The sequence below is a fragment of the Pithys albifrons genome, chromosome 2 (assembly GCF_047495875.1).
Source record: "Pithys albifrons albifrons isolate INPA30051 chromosome 2, PitAlb_v1, whole genome shotgun sequence".
Classification (NCBI taxonomy): Eukaryota; Metazoa; Chordata; class Aves; order Passeriformes; family Thamnophilidae; genus Pithys; species Pithys albifrons.
This window is the reverse complement of record NC_092459.1, coordinates 17,310,376-17,325,651: the sequence shown is the minus strand read 5'-3', so window position 1 is coordinate 17,325,651 and position 15,276 is coordinate 17,310,376. Positions and strand designations below refer to the sequence as shown.

General features: G+C 35.6%; 1 protein-coding gene across 1 annotated transcript in view; it reads left to right on the top strand.

Annotated features, from left to right (window-relative positions):
- The window catches only part of SNTG2 (syntrophin gamma 2), a 234,876-nt gene that overhangs the window by 171,083 nt on the left and 48,517 nt on the right, over window positions 1–15,276 (top strand). Inside the window, exons 9-10 of the mRNA XM_071547809.1 lie at window positions 2,601–2,728; window positions 11,473–11,602. Coding sequence (XP_071403910.1) covers window positions 2,601–2,728; window positions 11,473–11,602 — 258 coding nt within the window. The remainder of the gene's footprint in view (window positions 1–2,600; window positions 2,729–11,472; window positions 11,603–15,276) is intronic.

Genomic DNA, 15,276 nt, shown 5'->3' with positions numbered 1-15,276 from the left:
GTATATTTTTTAATTTTTACTTACATTGAGATATTTTTCTTTACACTGATATCCTACTAAAAGCATTTGATTGAAGTGAAGGGAACCAAATAAAAACACTAAATTGCCTAAGTCGCCCACTCATTACTTTTTTTGCTGCCAAATACTCTTAAATCATCTAGAATATTATACAATATTGTTTAAAAGCCTTCTAAAAGAAGTACAGCTAATATTTCACAAGAAAAAGTCAGATTTTTATGTTTAAATTTTCTAGTTGTTTTCTGTATCTTGAAAGGTTAGAGGATGGGAACAATAGATGAAGGTGTTGAGGAATTTTTCTTTATTTTCTGATCCTTGAGTTTAAATTCAGTGATTATAATCAAGATTCATGTTTGATTGCTACCTTCTGCTTTATTCCTAGACATTTCAGTTTCCAGACAGACAATGGTAGATTTTGTTGATCTTTTTCAACTTCAAATTTTGTGGAGTTCTATCAATTACTTTAGTTTGTGCAGAATTCTTTAGGACATGTCAGATTCTTCACTTTGATACTAATAAATTTATGCAAGGTGTTGAAGACACCTTAGCCTTTTGAGGCTAATTCTATAAAACAGTGGACTTGATTATGAAATATTCATATTGTAAAAAGACCAGGAGTTCTCAATCAAATAAAAGCTGGATTGCTCTATGCATTGCAAATTCTCTAAATGAAATTCCTTTTCTCAAAGAGATTGCTGTCTAAAAGATTCTTTAGTATTACCAACTCCAGCAATTTCATTACAAAGTTTTCATTTAATAGAAAATTGTACCTCAGTCACTAAGTCTCAGTCATCCTGTTAGAATGTGAAACTCACTATTTTGATTTCTTAGAATGTGAAACTCACTATTTTGATTTATTTAAAGAAGTAAATAGAAAGATCAGTCCTTACTAAGTGTAAGAAGGAGCTTGAGGGGGGAAAATAGTCCTAAATCTTTATGGACAAGATAAAGAAAGAGACAATTCCCAGAATGCTCTTTATTTTGAGTAACTTTTATGGCTTTTGAACACCTGGGCATAACAGAGCTGAAATTGGGTCATTCTGTAGTATTCTTGCTTTCATAGGTACTGCTCAGTGCATACTTACAGTTCATATAAAAATAACCAACTTTCAACTGGAAAGTTCTCTGTACAATGTGGGACAAAAAAGTTTGGGTTCAGAGATAGCACAAACACCTATCTTTGAGGTAAATATCTATGTCTGAATCCTTCTCAGCTGCCTCTCTGGTATCATTGTTATCTTTATAACAGGATGAAATGCTCAGCTGTAATGGTAGTGAAGAACTGTAAGTCCCAATAAAAATTCTTCAATTTATGATTTTTAGGCATTCTGTTAGAAACTACTAGCTCATTCTATTGCATATTCATTAAACATTTTTTTAAGCTCATAATCATGCCCATAAATCTCAACTTGTACACTGACCAGGGGTATTCAGCATTTTCTAATCCATTTCTAATTGAATTGACTTTTCCCCATAAACTATTTTGAAATTGTTTGCAAAGAATTGCGTTACCATCTTTTTGGGGGCATGGTTCTGTACTATCGGTCCTTGATATAATGATGTAAACCTCTGGATATTATTACAAAAATTAAAAAACTACATATCTGCATATGTATATCAACTAAGGAGTATATGTCTCTGCAGTTTCCTGAATATTTTAGTGCTAGTGGTTCTGTGCCAGCTTCTAAAATTTCAGGAATATTTTCTTTTATCATGTTTCTTTCCTGATGCTGTCATGCACTATTCAGTTGCAGTACATGAGATGCTACATGTACAAGCAGGCGAAACAGTCTGCATATAAGCTCTAGGTTGGGTTTGAGCAGACCCTTTTATCAATAGCTATATATCCAGGCTAATTCCCCTAACTTAATTTGCATTTGCACACATTTGATATAACTTTATTTTCTTTTGTCACATTAAATAAGCGGATTGTAAAATAGTTATATTATCTCTATTCTGAGATCTGGACATCCTTTACTGATTAAATAATTTCAACAATTTTGCCTTTCTAATAGGAGCATTTGAAGGAAGATTTCAAAGATAAAATTTCAGAATTTGTCAGTCTGTATAGAGATAACATGGGAACCAGAATTTTAAATCTACTGTTGAAAAAAATGGATGAAAGTCAAAATGCATAAATAAATTCTCTAATATAGTATTTAATTAGGATATTATTTGCCCCTTTTCTCTGATGATTTTTGAGGCATGTAGAACATATGTACAGACCAAATTAATTTAAACTAAAAATGTATTTTATGTTGCATTTCGAGAAAGTTCAGGGAATTTATTACTGAAAGCTGTTTCCTTTTTAGTATCAGTTATTAAAATTAATAGAAATCTAAATATATTTAAAATTAAGGTAATACTGAAATTGCATCACAAGCAAAATATCAAGATGGATAGCATTCCTTTCTACCTGAACAATTCTTTTTATTTCTCTACCAAATCCCAAGTCTCCTGAATACTTTCATTGCTGTGATTATTCACTTCTGAGACAAACAGAGCCAGAAATGCATATTCATGACTTTTTCACTATATTGTCTTATAAATTGCTCTTTCTGTTTCTCATTTATTCTGCACAGGCTCCATCATCACCTTCTTCACCCATAGCTAATGAACCAAAATATGAGAAGCGCTGGCTAGACACCTTATCAGTTCCTCTGTCGATGGCTCGAATCTCGAGGTACAAAACTGGAACAGATAAATTAAGGTTTGTAATCTAAAATGGGAAGCACTGGGTTAGTTAGCTGTACATAGTGTTTTACTGCAGACTGTTGGCTTTGTAAGAGTTTGAGTGGAGATATGACAGTCTTCTTATTAAAATCTGTGCAGTTCATATTCTCTTAGGATTAATGACATGCAATAGTGATTACCAAAGATAATGTAAAGCTCCTACAAATGCATTTCTATAATCTGTTGTATCTTGAGAATTCAGCATCTGCAACTAGTACAATGGTTAATCGTAGTGTTACTTGAATAAACTTTGAAGGTACTACATTTTGTTCTGGATCACTTAGAGAGTACTTCTACATTCCCAGATTCTAATACTGCCAATTAACTCTCTTTTATAATTATAAATGATAACACAATGCACAATCATTATGACTGTGCTATTATGCCATACAGATACATGTATATCACTGTCATACAGAAACTCATATTGACAAGAGATACTGGCAAAGTACGTGGTAAAAAATATTGGGTTTTTGATCATAGATTTTTTTTACATCTCAGAGACATAACTAATGGTTCATAAAGTAGCCGTGGAATAGGATGTCAGAGGGAATTTTACTGGACTTCAGGAAAGATGAAAGCAAAAGTGAAGTTTAATAAAGCTTAAAAAAATAATATGTTTGAGAAAAGTTTAATGCATTGCAGCATACACAAGCTTTTCCTGCACATCATTCCATGTGGTAGGATTGCCTCAAATCTATCAGTAGGTGTGGGCCAAGTAGTTTATGGTACTCCATATGTATCAGAATGGGAGTTCATTCCCAATTGTTATTTATCATGTTCTTTATGAGTTGTCCTATATTTATTTGCTTTTAATACAGTAGCATCAACATTATGGATCACTTTCTACCTGGCAGTATTAGAAATTCATGCAAATAACTTTCTAAGTCTATACCAGATTTGTTACTCATTTCCTAAAAATGATCTGAAAACCATTATTTTTCTTGTAGGACATATATGCCACTTTAACTTAGCACAATTCATCTCCTAAATCACTTAGCAGCTCTTCTCCCAGACTTTATGTTAAAGCATGACAGGTGAATAATAATCAGTTCTCCAGAAAAGCTTTAGATTCTTCCACACATTTTGTTTGAATTCTTAATTCTGTTTTATTTAGTCTTTCATCACTTCCTCCATCACTTTCTTCCTCCCTATTTCTACTGACTAGTTCCTGTTGTCCAGCCTTTCCCAATCTATTATAGGCTTCCAACCATTCAAGTCTTAGAAGCTGTCCTGTGAATTAAGTGAAAAAAACTCAGTGTGCACATTTAGACAACTCATCATCAATTTATCATCAATGTTCTAACATATAAAGGATGTATGAAAGAAGATAGAACATTTAAATCTCTCACTTCTGTCCTAGTTTAAAGGTAACCAAGGTGTCTATCTAGACTAGAGAAGGGGGACTTCTTCTCAGTAATCACTAAACCCCTTTAAATTTGAAAGACTTTAATGAGAAGTGTATTGAAAAGGATAACAGTTCTTAACTACAATATATGTATATGTTTATACATACGTGTGTGTGTGTGTGTGTATATATATACATAAACAGACCAGAGCAAACCACTCCCACCCTACCAAAACCTCAAAATGGAGGTCTCCTTCTCCTCGGTGCAATTATATTTAGGGACAGCAGGTGGCAGTCACACCTCGGCTGGCTGCGAAGGTCAGTTCCCAACCTTTTTTCCCCGGCAGCTTTTTGGAGGGCGGAGCAGACTCTCTCCTTGTCCATTGCTCAAAGAAGGAAACGCTGACAGTGGGCGTAGTGGTCCTTAGCAAACCCCCTGCAGCTGAAGTCGGTCTTCACGAAGTCTGCAGCGAATCCAAAAGCAGCAGTGACTCTCTCTCTGAAGCCCAGGGCACCCAGAGCTGGAGGGGGAAAGTGGGGAGAGCCAAGCTAGAAGGATCTCCCTCCAAGGTGTGCCCACCAGCTCAGCAAAGTGGTGGCTTCTAGTCCAAGCAGCCGCCAAAAACAAAATGAAGTCCAGCGCCACGAAGAAACCTCCCCCCCTCCCTCAGCTGCAACCAGCAATCAAGTTGGAATTCAAAGCAGTTGGCCACCCCTTGGCTGTCTGATGGTGTGGGGCGTTGGGCATTAGCTCACAAACTTCTGTGTTGGTAGAAAATTCCATGAAAGATTTCAAAACTATAACTTCAAACTTATAGTTTGAAGCAGTTGCACTCCTATGCTGTGCACTTAATGCAGTAGATGGAGAAATACCAAGGGATTATTGTTCCAAAACCAGTAGCATATGCATTTTAAGAATTCTTTGAAGTAATACATCTTCAGATATCATACTGGGTCTGGCTGAGATGGAGTTAATGTTCTTCATTGTCCATATAGGTGCTGTGTTTTGGTTTGTGACTGAAGCAATTTTAATAGTATACCAGTATTTTTGTTGTTGCTGACCAGTATTGTGCACCAACAAGGCCTTCTCTTTTTCTTGCTCCGTTCCCACTTCATGAATAGGCCAAGGGGTAGGCAAGAAACTGAGAGGTGGTGCAACCAGGCCCAGTGATCCAAATTGCCCAAAGGGATATTCCATGCCATGCAACAAAAGCAGAGCAGAGAGGGCTTGGAGGGAGCTAGCCATTGCTTGGAGACTAACAGGACATTGTCCTGCTTGTGAGATATGGTGAGTGGTTGCCTTTGCATCACTTGTTTTGTTGTGGTTTGGTTTGTTGGGGGGTTTTCCTCTTCCTTTTGCTCATTAAACTGCATTTATTTCCACTCATGAGGTTTTTTGCTCTTTATATTCTCTCTGCTGTCCCTCTGGAGAACGGTGGTGGAATGAATGAATGGCCGTGTGGATGCTTGGCTGCTGGCCCAGGATCAACCCATCACAGATACATTTTTCTTGTAAGAATTGAGGAACTTAGTGCTTTCAGTTTCAGTCTTGCAGAGACAAATTCTCTTGTGATGCATCTCATTCCCATACATATTTAGGATACACACCACTCCTTTATTAGTGGTGGGTTTTTTCATTTTTGTTGTATACATGCTGAAGGAAGATGAAATAATTCCATAAAGCCTATCACCATCCCATAATACTTTACTTCTACTGAGTACTCCTTGCTTATTTTGGTAAACCAACAGAAACACCTATATGAGCATTAAAAGAATATAGCCTTGAGATTAACTGTGGCTGAGGTGTTTCCCATGTGCCTAATAAAAGTATTTATTTTTGCCTGAGTGATACAAGAATGCTCTCATCATATACTTTCCTCCTCTGAAATGCATGTATGTATTTTACTATTATCCTACTTGTATCCTTTGCTTTACATTTCCCCGTGTTCATATGAGCATAATTTCCAACATTTGTCTTCAGTAATTGCTCACTAAAATCAATTACCCACTTTGCATGAAATAAAACTTGTAATCAATCTAAATAACAATCCTGCTTTCAGCCATATCTACACATCTCCACTCCCTTTCACATTTCAGCCATCAGTCTAAAGTTACTGGAGTGAGTCCATGACAATTCATTGCCCTGATCACAGATGCTTCTGACCAATTAGCTAATTTTTCCATACTCTGAATATTTACTTCAAGCCTATTTGCATACATCAGCTGACAGCATGCCTGCTTTTCTGTATTCTGAGTCTGTAAGTCTGTCATCCTTGCGACTTTTTGTCTTTCTTACGTTCTTTGTCATAACTTTGTTTTGTTGCAATGCTTTGTTATATTTTATCCACTGTTACCTCAGTCAATCTTGTAAAGGTGCCCTGGCACGAGAACAGCCAGATTACTTTTTAAGTCAGTGTTGTTGAAGTGTTGGAACCACCATCTGTAGTGTCACATACACAGCTGTGTGCCTTCTCCTCAGCTAGATGGACTGTATGAAAGGTCTTTTCCCGTACTTCCCACCTGAATTAAATTCAAGAGACCTATATAATTCTTTACATCAAAAATTACCAATAGCACTTTGGCTTTTGATTTTGCTTTTTATCTGTGCAAAACATTATGCCTTGTGAAAGGTTATTGAAGCCTGTGTGATCAGTTTGCTGACTATCCACTCACAGGTAATGCAAACTCTACTTTCTTCAATCTTTCTTCTCCCTGATATAAAAACATCTTTTACACCTGTGGAATTATTGCAACTGGATACAGCAGAACTTATCATACGTTTGTTACTATACTCAGATGGATTTTTCAAAATATATAGTATTGTTTATGCTACATATAGTATCTGTAAATGAGAATCCAAGTACTCTTGCTGTTCTGATGTGGTAAAAACTGCCATCAGCCAGTCTAGATGGCTCCTCTGACTTCATTCACTTCTCCCTCATATTCAAGATTGTTTCATATTTTCAGCATTCTTTTTCTAGAGGTGTAAATAACTCACAGGTAACCTTAGGAACAAGAAAAAGATTTTCTGTCATAAGGTTAAGCAGAGTGTGATATTTTACCCAATGCCTTCTTTTATTTGCCTCTATTTACACAAAAACAAAGTATGTCAACATATGGCATGTCAGCATCTTGTTCAATATTCATTTTTCAATTAGAAATATGATCTATAGCTAGAGTTGTCTGTTAGACTGTAGTACACTTCTAGTGTGCTTTACATTAAAGCTAGTCCAATCTAATGAGATTAGGCTGCATTATTTCCTTTGGGGTTAAACTGTACATTTTAAATTCTTCTGTCCTTCATTTGAGATTTCCAGTAACTTTGGCAAAAAAAGGGTATACTTTCAGCATGCACTTACATTATGAGATGGCAAAGAGCATGTGTATCCATTTGATTCTTATTCTTTTTTCATTTGAAGAGAAAGAAGTTCCCTTTGGCTTTTCATTTCACTTGACTTTTTATTGTATTTTTGCCAGGAAGTCTTTAGACTAGTGACTGGTGAATTACAAGAGTATGTTTTCCATATATTTTCTTTAGGACCTGGGAAGATGCAAAGTTGATGAAATCTGTCTGTCTATATCAGCCTGGTAGTAAACAGCTGTTGTCAGACGTGCACATAGGTTTTTATAGAGGAAAACCAATAAAATATCAGTATAAGTCTAATGGAGAGATGGTTTCACATGGCACAGATCCTGAGAAATCTAAAAATATTTTTTGCTGAAATTCTTAGCCGACAGTAAAGTAAAAATTCAGCCTTTCCCATTTCAGCTGGCACTAAAAATACATTTTATCTTTAAAAAGTCTTTGTATTTAACACTTCTGTAGTAATTAACTGCAAAGCAAAATATGCTTTATTCATATTAATTAGCATCATTTGTTTGAAAGTGTCAATGTCAAAAAGATAACTTGAAGTCTACCAATGCTTATCTGTTATTCTATCTGTCATTCTCACAAAGAAAGTGTTTATTTTATTAAAAGAAATTACTGCCATAACTCCCAGAAGAGATCAGGAATGCAGTTCTATTGATCATTTCACCAAGAAAATGAGATAGAAAGAAACTGAGTGTGGAAAACAGTGCCTCATGATCCCAGGCAGAAATGCATGAAGAAAACAAAGTTGCAGAATGGAAGACAAATCTGAAGGAAATGTGAGGGTAATTCAACACAAATTTCTAGAACTTAGGAAATGCAAATATTAATTTCTGGTTCTAGTTACAGTAGTCAGTACCATAACTCCAGTAATAGAAGAGGTGGCAGTTTCCACTCTGACTGTGTTTTAAAATGGTCTTGCTGCCTCAAGGGGAAAAGCAAAACAAAACAAAACACAACAACAAAAACCCACCAAACACTACAGCAGCTTTATAGCATCTTGAGATCTCTAACTTACTATGTGATATTAAATGGAAAGCTCCTCGTCAGCAATCAGGAGCAGGTGCTTTGCTGTGCCTGTTTATTTTTTCTTTTCTGTTTTGAGGAAATGGTAGAGAGAAAGGCATGACATTTAAGCCTCTGGAATTTATTTTCTCCTGAATTCCAGTGCCATCTTGGTGCTTGCATTGATTGTTTCATTTAAAACAAAAGCCTCAGCATTCATTTTGTTAAGCTTTTATTTTTAGTTTGGATATTTGTTTTCTCTTGTGGCATTCTATACACTATGCTTTTCAGAACACAGTGTGATACATAGAAGAATATCAGTATATTATGGGATCTTCAGAGGGAAACTATTGTAACTGTAGGGAAGAAGTAATCATAGTAAAGTTGATTGAGAGTAAAATCAGTGTATTACCACCACAGACTTCATTGCTGGCATCTGTAAATTTTGAACAGCCTTAGTGCTTTCTTTTCCTATGTCATTTCAGGTAAAACTACCTTCTTGCTCAAGTCAGCACAGTGGGGACAGTCATGCCCCAGAGGTCTCAGTCCCATGTGCCAGGAAATGTGACCACCACAGGCTCATCAGGAGCCATGAATGAGACTGAGGTCCTGGAGAGGGATGTCCAGGTGTCAGTCTTCTGGAGTAGCTCTGCAGGAAGGGCTTGGGGATCTTGGCAGACACCTCATTGAGCAGAAGTCAACTGCACACACATTCAGTGAGGAATCCCCATACAAGGAACTGCATTAGCAATAGCATAGTCAACAGGTCAAGGGAAGTGATTATTCTCATCTAACTTGCATTCCTTAGGCCACATCTGAGGTACCTGCCTCTGTGTACAGTTTTGGTCTTCCTGTGGAAAAAGATTGGTACTTTGAACAACATAGTGGGGAGACTGCACTAGAGGACTTGCAGGATCCCTCAGACCCCATTTGATTCTGTTCAAATATCCTCTTAATGAAGTGTTAGATCTCTGGAAGCATTTGTTTGAATATTATTAGGTGTCTTTTATAATTGATCACCATATCTTAATAGGACAAAGAACAACAGTTTCAGTGTAATCTGCACTATTGCCAGCACCAAGTTTCAAATGATAAAAGATAATAATTTTTTATAATAAATCTCTTTATTTTTTCATTTTGATTTCCTGTTTTGGTTGCATTAACTGTTAGCTCAGGAGTTCCGTCCTCTATTCATTCATCATCCACTTTTATAACTTTGTGCCACTGGGATAAGGCATTCACACTGTGTGCCTTTGTGCATCTACTGAAGCAGAGTTAATATCTAGGCACCCTGTGGTTCCCCAGAGAGGGCATACTATTTCTTGGGTCTCTTAAATGCTCTGAACTGTCCTCTTGCTGCATCAGGATTCTACCATCTTAGCTGTGATATTTGAATTGGATATCTAAGCTGGGTATTGTGAATGGCTTCTCTGCACAGCACCAAGTTAAGCCTATTTCCAGGTTCCACTGTGTATCAATGCATAAAGGATGACAAATCTTCACTGTCTCAGTGGGATGTTGAAGAGATCATACCATAAGTCATTTCATTACAGCACTGTTGGGATCTTTGTCAGAGTCTTAAGTAAAAGGAACAATATGCTTGAGAGGCAATTGTTTGACTCAGTTTACTTGATGACAGTAAAAGGATTTGTTTTGACATTTCTTTTTCTCTGAAGAGGTGAAGCTGATCTACTGAAATGAAAGTGACACAGAAATGTGTCATTGGCATCAGGTTTTAGTTCTTACCATGATAATTCAATCATGAAAGGAAAACAGGGAATCAGCTGATATATATTTAAGTCTTCGGGCCAAGCATGTAATTTTTGCAAAAAGCATGATGCTTTATGACTCAATAATAATAAAGCATCTCATATATATCTATTCAGATACTTTGTCTTTCTAATGTTGAGTGTGATGTTACCTTTTTTGGCAAATAATGGGGTTCAAGATTCACATTCACCATCAAATTCCTTACAGAGGACAAAGGTTATGTTGATAACTTTTTCAGGAAGTCCTGAATATATAAGTGCTTATAAACCTCTGTGTGCCATTTCATGATTATGTTGACATATATCATAAATTAAGAAGTAGAGGACTCCACCTTAGATCAGAGAACGCCATGAAAACTCAGCAACTTCATAGAGCAATATTCTGGATTCAGTAGTTGGCTTTCTTCTAGGTTAGTATCAAAAATGAAGCAATATAGCATATAATTATAAATACCTAATTTGTAAACGTAGAAGGTAGCAGTGATATTCTCCATATTATATACAAAACAATGCCATACACATTCAGATAATTATAATTGTCTTTCACAATGGTATCTGACTAAAATTTAATTATCCTTATAGTCATAGACATTTAAATAATCTGTGTATCTTTCTGAGGTTTGGTTACTACAACTGTTCAATGTCACTTTTTTTACATTTGGATCAGTGTATGCTCATGCAACTACTTTGTTGTTCCTATTGAAAAATCTTATTGTTAAAAAAGTGTATCCCACCAGCATCCAAATGTAGGGGGTTTCAGAGGTACATAAACTTACTGCAGATAGTAAGGAAAGCATTGACATTTGCAAAATAAAGATGCTATAAACATGTAAAAGTTGCATTAAAAGTTAATAAAATGCAATTACGCATTAGCATCTGTCAATGATGTTTTGCCAAAATTATTTAAACAAAACTGTTTAAAAAAACCTCTGGGAACATCTACTGAATACACTACCTTACGGTCAATAATTATGAGCAAAATATGTATACTCAGGGGAAGTAAATGATCATCAGCACATGAATATCCTGATACAGAGAAAGTACTTATTGTATCTGTTGCTCCTGGTAGTGCCCATTATTATCCTTCTTTTTGTTGTCTCTCTTGATTTGTAAAGTAAGCACTCAAAACTTGTCAAAAGGCATAAAAATCACTTGAACAATGATAAATATTGCGCAGTTTCTGAAAATTGACATATCTTCCTTCATGGATATATTTCTTCTTACTGCAGATCTAATGCATTTGAAGTGCTGGCACTCGATGGAGTTAGTACTGGGATACTTCAGTTTTATACAGCCCAGGAGAGTGCTGACTGGCTGAGAGCAATGTCAACTAACATCACTGATTTGACACTTCAAAATGTATGTTACTTTCTGCATATTTTCTTGTCTATGCTATTGTAAAAATTATTTCCAGGTTTCAAAGGGTAGAAAGCAATTCACATTTAACATACAATATATAAAATGCTTGTGTATGGGGAGGATAGGGAGAAAGGAAAAAGCAGGGAGAAGTTTTCAAGACTTGCAGTGTTATCATAGAACAGAGTGTAGTAGAAAAACAGATTACATTTATTATTTGAAAGACTTTTTAAAGCAAAGTATTTATCTCTACTGGCCATTTCACGGAGCCTTAGATATGAACAAATATATCAGTTTTACGTTTTTATAGTTAAACTGCTTGAAATTATCGTTTATTGATTTTGAAGTAGGCATATGAAAATTCTGTAGCTGGTGAAGTGTGATTTACAGAGGCTTATTGGGCGACAGTATTTTTACCTCTCTACGTTGTCTAAGAGTTGGTTTATTTAAGGTCATATTATTCCATTTTTCTCCCAGAAGTATAAAGATGCTTATGCTATTTTAAGTTATTCCTGTAAATTAATACGTAACATTTGCCATTGCAAGCAGAAGTATTAACTAATCCCTGGAAAAACGGAAAATCACTATTTGGACAGCACATTATTATTCCAACAAAGAACAGGTAAAAACTGTCAAGGATTCTGGAATGAATCATAAAGTTAAATAGGAAACTCAGTAATGTACAATGTTGAAAATATATTTGTCTTTAAGACGTGGTAAAAATTAGTGATGAAAATATAAGAACACTGTTGTCCCTGAAAAAAATTGCCAGTACAGGTTTTTAATCTTTTTTTCTCTAAATGTGTTGAATCTGTAACGTTTTATAAATTACAGTTTAGTAACATGACTTTAATTTATGCTTTGTACTCTAGACAAACCATTGCTTAGTTCTCCAGGTTATGTTGTGTAGAATTTGTAATGGATTTCATCAAAAATATTTGGTTAAAAACAGGTTTAAAATTTAATTTATTTTTCTAGTCTTCAAAAGTTATGTGGAATTACATTTGATCACAGTAGTTCATTAATTCCATTAACTCTTTTTTAAAATAATTGCTTAAGCAATCCATTTGACAAAATCAAACATCTTTTGCTTATGATGCATTCTTTATAAATATTCTCTGTTTAGTGATTTACGTAATGAACAGGGTATGATAATTTGACAATTCTAACAAACTGAGTGGTAGTATTTTTAGAGCAATTCCAGTTCATAGTTACTACGGCAATTTGTTTTTAGTTTCTGAAGAAATCCACTGAATAAAGGCCACTCCAAGGATGTAAGGGAATAAGGCAATACAAAAGTAGCTATAAATGCAAGCAGTTTTTATTATCATAGGATGCAAGTCTGTTTCTTTCAAAAGCACTGTGTGCAGTAATATGTGTCCTGACAGAGTATCTTCACTGTGTTGTGACTTGAGTGAGGAGTTTCCTTCTCCTTTATCTATTACAATAGTGAATTCTGTAAACAAAAGAGTTCATCTGGTGTTTCCAGGAAGGTCTGAGAAATAACACTCATGAATTTCATGAACAGATGATTTCCCATGTTTTGTGTTCTTGGTGAGTTACAGAGTGAACTCTGTGTAGCTCAAATGAGAAACACGTAAACTTTTTGCTTGGACTTAATATTTTACAGGTATTTTTCAGGTCTGCAGCCTGTGGTACAACTGGAAAGGTCCAGCCAGAGCATTATTTTATTTACTGATAATCAGTACAGAAGATTTAGTAGTCACTGAGAATCTCTTTTGTTGCAAAACATTTTTACTAAAAGGATGTGAGGCTGCAGAAGAAGGCTTGAGAGCGTTCACTGTTTCTGGGCAAACTTGAGGACACAGACCACCATTCACAGTGCCCAGGGCAAGCACTTTGCATTAGGCTTCTTGAAAGTCTATTTTGAATGCTTTTTATTACCTTAGTACTGTCATTTCACAGAATCATTCTTTTGTTATCATGGCTCAGAAATTAACATTAGGGAATGGATCTGTAATTCCTCCAGAGTTCTTTCCTCTTTCTGTACTTCTCTCTTCTGTAGTGTCTACCCCATTCTTCAAGAGCACCTGAAGATAATTACTACTCATTTGGATATTCAGATAGTTCCTTATCTAGTTATGGGTTATTTTCATGAGTCCTTACTGACTCTAAGTTCAGTTACTTCTCCAGATATTTAAACTATTCATTTCCTATTCTGTCCCATGCCATCATCGCTGTATGGAAATTAATTACTAGATACATGGTCACAATGGCCCTTCTTGCTGGTACTGTTGGCCTAATCTCAGCATTCTTACCTGATCTACTATGAAGTTTTTAAGCCATAGTTTCCATTATTCATGTTTTACTTCCATACATTTTTAGGTTGTTTTGCTGACATTTGTTTCATGACATTAGCAACTTTTCCTGCACCGCAGCCATTCTTACTTAATCTGTGCCTATCCATTTTACTCTTATATACATCCTTTGTCCTACATATTTGCATACAATTTTGAATAATTTATTTTCAAATTTTAATTCTTAAGGAGCTCATAATACAGGTTAATTGCTTTCCTACAGTGCACCCACTCTTTCCTGTATCACTTTACTCTACATTTTTTTATTTTACCCTAATACAGTCTCATTCAGCAACCGGCAGATCTCCTGCTGATGCCAGAAGACAGTCATAATGTAGGCAGAACAAAAATAGCTCTGCCACAATGTGACACTTCTGCTAATGTCAGACTACTCTTTTGTACTATTGAAACATCTAACTTCTTTACAAAGGCAAGCTCTCCGAGGATCAAGTGTAAAGGAGGAGTCATCTTTCAGCAGAGAAGTTGTGAGGAGTTGTCACTGCATAAGGATGCTGCCACTGTAGGTTAGCATATTTAGAAAGTGTTACTTGGTGGATGAGAAATAATGATCCTGGTACCAGCCTGGAGAGAGTTAGTTCTTAGATGACAGAGAAGCACGGGGAATATTTCAATATGTAGAAAAATATAAGGGTATCTTTTCAGCCTCCTTAGTGATACATGCTTTGTATCCTTAGCTCAGAAAATCTCCTAGTAACAACTGGCTTTGCAGGCAGTGTGTGTTACTTTTTTTTTTCCTGAGGACCCTTGCTCCAAATTATTCATCACTCTGTTCATATTCTTATTTTTCACATACTCTTCTACCAGCATGAAACTATCCTGCAATCTTCCTTTGTGATTCAATCCCCAACTTCAATGTTCTCAAAGCTCTTCATATTTACCTTTGGCAGAAATAAATGAGGTGAATCAGCACCTCACATTTATTTCTTACACTTTTCTCACAGAAGGAGGTGCAGTTCAAGAAACTGAGGGAAGAGAGGGAACAGAAAGTGGCAGTGAATATTCCATGATGAAAGAAGCATGAGAAACAAGTTAATCTCCATGTGCTTCTCTCTGCTGCTGTTATTTTCTTTAGCTGAAGAGTTCTTTGTAGGCTGAATTGACAATTTGTGATGGAGATGATTTTTTAGGAGAGAGTTCTTTGGGATAATTTATATTTCTCTCCCTGTTTTGCACCATTCAGATCACCAACTATTAGATATGTTCAGCTTTTCTAACGTATCTTATTTATTTTGTTTGAAATATGACACCAAACATTAATGTAATCGTAGTCAGTAGAAGCACCTTAAGGAGATACTGCCGGCTCATTTACATTATAGAGACTTGTTTCTTACAAATATA